At 44.1% G+C, this 6,720-nt stretch overlaps 1 protein-coding gene across 1 annotated transcript in view; it reads right to left on the bottom strand.

The window, feature by feature from the left end:
* The window catches only part of slf1 (SMC5-SMC6 complex localization factor 1), a 33,370-nt gene continuing 26,650 nt past the window's right edge, over nt 1-6,720 (bottom strand). The window contains exon 18 of the mRNA XM_053325696.1: nt 1-626. Coding sequence (XP_053181671.1) covers nt 118-626 — 509 coding nt within the window. The 3' untranslated portion in view covers nt 1-117. The remainder of the gene's footprint in view (nt 627-6,720) is intronic.

Raw genomic sequence — 6,720 nt, 5'->3', positions numbered from 1 at the left:
AGGTGTGTTCTAAGGTCATGGTGGATTATATAACTCACACAGATGCACTTTGGTTAGCATTTTAACCAGGTCGTCTTTCCTATTTGTGCATTGAATGTCTTTTTCATTGAATTAATGTCACAGGTCAGCCACTAGTGCTTCTCCCTGAGATTTTAAATCCTCTAGTACCTCCATAAGCAACACAGTGTTCTCTCCATTGCACTCTTTCACTGCCTGAGACACCTGCCCCAGGTAACTCCCTCTGCCGACCTCCAACATTGTCTCCACATCCACCACCAGCCTCACTGCCCGCTGGTCTGTCCAGCCCAAAGTCACTTTTTTGAGGGAGTTCTTCTCCAGGGCTCGAACCAGCCTGTTCCCCAGACTCAGGGTCTTGTCACTGGACTGTATGCGGCTAGGAAGGCCCCTCGGAAGGCCCCTCTCTTGCCGGTAGGAGAAAATGAGGTGTGACAGCAGAGAGGATCCGGCCTCCAGGAGGGGAAGGTTCAAACCCTCGGACACATTCTTTCTCAGGGTAGAGTCACCGACCTGAGCACTGTGGAGGAGCTCCTCCCTCTGACTTGTTGCAGAGACAAGATCCAGTGCAGTCCGCCCAATTCCATCAGTCTGTTGGAGGAGAAATGAGCCTGGAGGGGACAGAGGAACACAGAGTCAGATAACACAACTTTACTGTCCTCAAAAGAACATTCCTCTCACAGCTCGATGCTGCTACGTGTTGCTTCAAGGTGTTGGTACATACGCAGTACACATAACGAGCTTGTTTGTCCAAGATGATATAATGATGCCTGAAAGGATTGTATGCATGGGCTCAGCTCTTCCCTCTTTAAAGCTGACTGCTTCTCTGTCTGCTGACTCCTTCAAAATGCAGCACCAAATGGAAACAACCTGAGACAATCATGACTGCAAACGTTTTCCTGTAAATACGTGTGACAGGCATCTATTTCTTTTGCCCTGCTACACTGAGAGACAGAATCGATGTTAATATGAGTATTTTCAAAAAAATGAACTGAAAAGTCAACTCAGATTTTTTCTGGTTGCACGGAACGCTTCATCTATACTGTACAAAGGCAGAGAGAGGGTCTTTAAGAGGTCCTGATTGCTCTATAGAAATGAGACAACTCTGCATGAAAGCACAAGGATAGCAGCACATCATGTATTCAGCATGTCACAACCTTCACACACGCACACAAAACAGAAAATCTAGATACAGCCACTACTCAATCATTCATGCACTATGATCCTCCAGGATTTATTCTACCTTTAATAAGCTCATCTTTATGTCGCCTCTTATCACGAGCATCACCTGAAAAGTACTTGTGAGGAAATTAGCACAGAGGACATTTGGTGATTTAAAATTATATTTGATAACATTCAGCTGTAGTTTTGGTAAGCTGCAATACTGAAGAATTTGATCAAATTTGGTTTTGAATGGAAGACTAAGAGGTTAATGAGTGTAATGTGAAGCATCATTATTAAATAAGGCGGAAGAGACACTGCACGGGTCACTGCAGAACACAGCAACAGATATAAACAGTGTGCAGACACATACATGAACCCACATGCTATACAGTACACACACTAATACAGATACTCCCCTCACACACACACACACACACACACACACACACACAGTGTAATGATGAGTTAAAGTGAACAGCTGTTTTCCCACTGGGCCTCAGTGCCAGGCAAGGCTTTTAGCTCAGTCCAGTGCTAACTTCAGCTGACACCTAGTCGTAACTGTGTGACAGGCGGGTCACTTTGTGTTTGTGTAAAAAGCACAGAGGGCTAGTGACCTGATGGAGGCTCTGCTTTCCTGTAGCTTTTTGATGTAATGCTGTGAGCGAGCTCATTTCTACAGTATCAACAGTAGCACTAACACAGGGAGCTACCATGGGTGACAAACTCGCAACAGACCTTGACTGTGACATCAGAAAATTGCTCTGTTAAAAGTTCACGCTTCTTAGAGATGTGAAAAAGTGGTTTGCGAGGATGATTTGTTCCAGCAAAGTTTATGAACTAATCCAAATCGTTCGTGACTGCGGCACAAATACTCTTGGCTTGAACTTTCAATGAAGATCAGCAGTAATAATTTAGTGAAAGAGACAGATGAGGCACGCTGATGTTACAAACACATATCTTTACATCTAAAATATCTTCAGTAACCTTGCCTTCACCCTTTCAGACCTGCTTCTCCACATTCAAACTGAACATGACAGTCAAAGCTGAATTTTGAGTTTGTTTTTTCTCTCTCAGAACAAGAAAAGTTACAAAGATGACAATTACATCCCCTCTTTCTGCTCTTCTGCTTTGTCTGTTCACACTGAAAGCCATTTCCCGGTGTCAGACAGGCCTGTGCGCACTTAGCCTACATGGAGCAGGTCGAGTAAAGTGTGAGCCCTTTGTTTGCTTTCAGACAGACCCATTTCTATGGCAAAATGCTCTAGATGGCACTTGACTGTTCAACCTCAGCAATGCTGCGGCCACTTGTGAGCAAGTTTACAGCTCTGTGGAGGCTTGGCATGACACACAGACGACTGAAAGGCAGTTTGATACTACTGCTGGCAGTTGTTTCTCTTTGACAGACACTGTGGGGCTGCAGAAAGCATGATGTTTTAAAGGTGGGACAATTGTGTGTGTGTGTGTGTGTGTGTGTGTGTGTGTGTGTGTGTGTGTGTGTGTGTGTGTGTGTGTGTGTGATGCATTGTGACATAAACCACACTTACTAAGCCTCCCAAATGCCATTTTGACAAAAAGACAGAATGTAGCGTTCTTTTAAATGACACTGTATTAAAAAAAAAAATAAAAGTTAAAAATGGAACGTTATGCATTCAGAAATTGCTCTCCATCTCTCTGCCTGCCACAGAACTAACACTATGTGTAGCAGTTATGAGATAATCGGTGAGAGCTCACGTAGCTGTTAGTGGGGAAGGTCAGCGCTCATCTACCTTTTAGTGCTTCAAGCCTGAGTGGCAAAAACTCAATCTGCATAAATTGTGGCATTAATCTACATAAACTTTTACATAAGCGGGGAAATTTCAAATGCAGGGGTCAGGCGTCGGGGGCAGCAGTCAAGGACGTAAGAGCACAGATTTGATCAAAGTGGCCACAAGAGAAAGACAGAAGGGAGGGAGAGGGAGACGGAGCGGGATGGTGTGTGTGTGTGTGTGAAAGAGAGAGAGACTGAAGTTGCACACAGCAGGTCATAATCACCAGGTTCCTATAACAAGCTGTCCTCACCATTATGCTCATCCAGTAGGAGTGACTGTAATGTGTGAAGCCAACCATGGTGTGACACATTGCAGAAAGGTTCAAGTCCACCAGAATGTGGATATGTTTGTGTGTGTGTGTGTGTGTGTTTTTTTAACCACCACTATAGTACCCTATAAAGACAATCACAACACAATGTCTGCTGGAAAATGGATCCACCATGATCACTTCTGGATGAGCTCTTAAAAAAATCAAATAAAAACAGGATGGTTTTAGAAGACTACGGTTGTTTTTCATTGCAGTGCATCCTGTTCAGTGCCTTTCTTTAAGAGGACCAGCCTTGGATCAAGTTCTGCAAGGAGCCTTTAAGCATGGGAATACAAACCTATGCACCTTATACAATGTTTCCTACCTGAGGAGGAAAAAAGAAGAGTGGATAAAGTTTACTTCTTCCACTGCTTTCCCTGGCACAATACAGGGACATTTGAACTGCTTCTCAGTCATACATTGTATATTTGCATGGGTGTTACAATCTGTTGGATGTAGTACAGAATTACATGCAACACATAAAAGACATACAACTGAACAAAAAAAGGGGCTAAATTCAAATGTCTGCAGAAAAAAAGCATGCATAGTGTATGTGCATAAACTAAATTCATGAATTGCTTGCTACACCAGTGACTCTTGATATGCATGAATTTCCTTCCAGTTAAGTAAAATGAAACTGCTACAGTATGTTCTCCTCTCATGGGAAATTCAGTTGTTGAAATGGCAAAGATATGTAAACGAATATCACAGAAATAGGGATAATTTAAGCACAAAGCATCAGACAAAAGCAGCACTTACACTACAAGCCACATATCGAATTACAACTGCAACAGAAATCTTGTTGCACTCAGGTTTTATGTGTGCAGTGACCAACAGGAAATGTTCCCTTTTACTGATGACGAAAATTGGAAATGACAATAAAACTGATACAAAAAACGCAATCTGCTACTGTCTTTCAGTCCAATCTAACCTATCGCTGCCTCTTTTCTAGCTTTCCTTCTGTCATGTCTGTCAACCCCAGCCCTGTTCACTCACATCATCAGCAAGTGAGAAGAAAGAGGAAAGAAGTGCAAGATTGAAAGGCACAGTTTTCCAGCGTACCCTGCCGTCATTGTGTCAAAACCAGCTAACAGACAGGCTCAACACTGGTGTGGGGAGGACAGGTCCACTGCAGCATGGCCCTGAGCTCAGCTTGCTTTAAAGCCTGTACAACTGAGTGTGTGGCTGGGTGTTTGATTGTAGATTTGTCGGCCTGCGTGTTTTCTGCTGATTGTTATATTTAGATTATATTTGCATATTTACCTGCCTGACTTTCTCTCTTTTATTTCCACTAAGTGTGTTTTTTTTACTTTGGGCTGATTTTCTGTTTATTTATCTCCCTGCCAGCATTAGAATCCTTCACACACTGGACAATAGAATCCTCCACTGTCATCCATCATGGCATAGAAATGACAGTCTTATGTACTACAACACAGCTTAACTGCACTACATTCAGACATCATTGGACATAACCGGTGCTAAATGATACATTTACAAACAGAAGTCATGAAAATAGCATCACATGCTGTTTATTTTGTACAACACACACACACGCACACACATACACGCGCACACACACACACACACACTTATGAGCTTCTCGGCTGGGGAATGGTTTTGGTGCAGGGCCGGTGACTGAAGTGAATCCAGGTGCTGGCGCTGGGTGTCAGATATGCTGCAGTGGAGATAAATACAACACCTGGGGTATTACATGAGAGCACAGGGTAATTACACCATCCTTTGTGTGTGTGTGTGTGTGTGTGTGTGTGTGTGTGTGTGTGTGTGTGTGTGTGTGTGTGTGTGTGTGTGTGTGTAGGTGTGTGCGTGCGTGTGTGTGTACATGAATGCAAAAATGCCCCGCTAAGACCTCAGCTCTGAAGCTACGGCAGAGGGAGGGAATTCACATGCCGAGCAAAAGCCACCGCCTGATGCACCAGCCAGATGCAGTCTACACACAGACACACAGACACACACACACACACACACACACACACACACACACACAGACACACAGACACACACACACACACACACAGAGCGCAAAGCCCTTTGGCCTTTAGAGGGCAGGCGAAGACAAGAAATATAAAAGCAAGAGTGGAGGAGGGGAAAATTGGTGCAAAAAGAGGGAGGGAGGGAAGGAAAGAAAGAAAGATGCAGTGCTCCCTCCCCCTATGTCTCTCTCTGTCTCTGGTCTGAGGCTGGGGCTGAGGCTGAGGCAGACAAGCTGGGAAGCAGGCAGCTCCACAGCATGGTAAACATCCTCTCTCTCTCTGTCTCTCTCTCTCTCACACCCACTCTCTCTCTCTCTATCTCTCTCTCTCTCTCTCCCTTTCCCCCCTCACTGCCTGAAAAAGAGAGGCAGGGTGAGTGTGAGAACTGCAGCCAGGGGCACGGCATCACATATCCACAGGGAGCTGCTAGCTAGCGACTAGAAACCACAGCAAAAACAACAAGGCCAACCAAGTGAAGCACCAGAGCAGCCAGCGGAGAGGCATCAGATAGAGGAAAAAAGAAAGACCAGCCAGACATGTGAATGTGCTAAGATCTCTCTGCTTTAGCAACAGTGGCTGAATGCTCACTGATTTTTTCTCTTCCCTTTTCTAGTGTGGTATTCAGCAGATAAAAACAAAGAAAAAAATGGCTGGGAAAAATGTGGAAGGTCCATTAGATGAAGCGGTTGGGCCAATATCTTGTATCTTGTTTTACATATAAGGAAAATACAATTAACCAATATTAGTGGAAGACCATTTCAACATTGTCAGTTTAACAGACTGTGTCTGATTAACAGATTCAGGCACTGATTACAGTCAGATCATAACCTTTTACAGGAGGTGTGGAGGGGTGATAAGGTACAGTAGGATGTGAAGGCATGGACACCAGCAGCTGGCTTCATGTAATCCCCTGCCACTACAACACCTCTGGTGAGAGGGGGCATCAGATATACTCTGATTTACTGGATGCTGATCAGCAGTGGGCGATTAGCATCTTAAATGATCAAAGTGGAGCCCTAAATGAACTCTTAACTGGTCTCTTGAATCAAAAATGGCTAAGCATTACCATCAGCTATTAGGATTTAAAATCATGTCATGCACTGAATCTTCATATGCAAGCAGATGAACAGTTTCCTATGATGCTATTAACATGCACACAGCTGCATTTAGTTAACCACGTTGGAGGGTAAAAGTGAGTATAACTGTTCCAAACAGCCACACTTCAGTAGTGAGAAACTTCCTCATAGAGAGGGGTGACATGTGAAAAGAAGAGGGCATTCAAACCCTGCTTAACCTGTCACCTCAACAGACTTGGCCAACCACTGCGTGAAGTAGGCGTGAATATCAGATTGGGAGTGACTGACACTTTAAGACAAACCTTGACTTTAGAATTCAGTTTCTGCAAAGCTCTCATGGGCACAATGAGACCAGTGGC

This window comes from Scomber japonicus, chromosome 9 (genome assembly GCF_027409825.1).
Source record: "Scomber japonicus isolate fScoJap1 chromosome 9, fScoJap1.pri, whole genome shotgun sequence".
Taxonomy (NCBI): Eukaryota; Metazoa; Chordata; class Actinopteri; order Scombriformes; family Scombridae; genus Scomber; species Scomber japonicus.
Note: the sequence above shows the minus strand (reverse complement) of the source record. Positions and strands in the feature narration are given on the sequence as shown.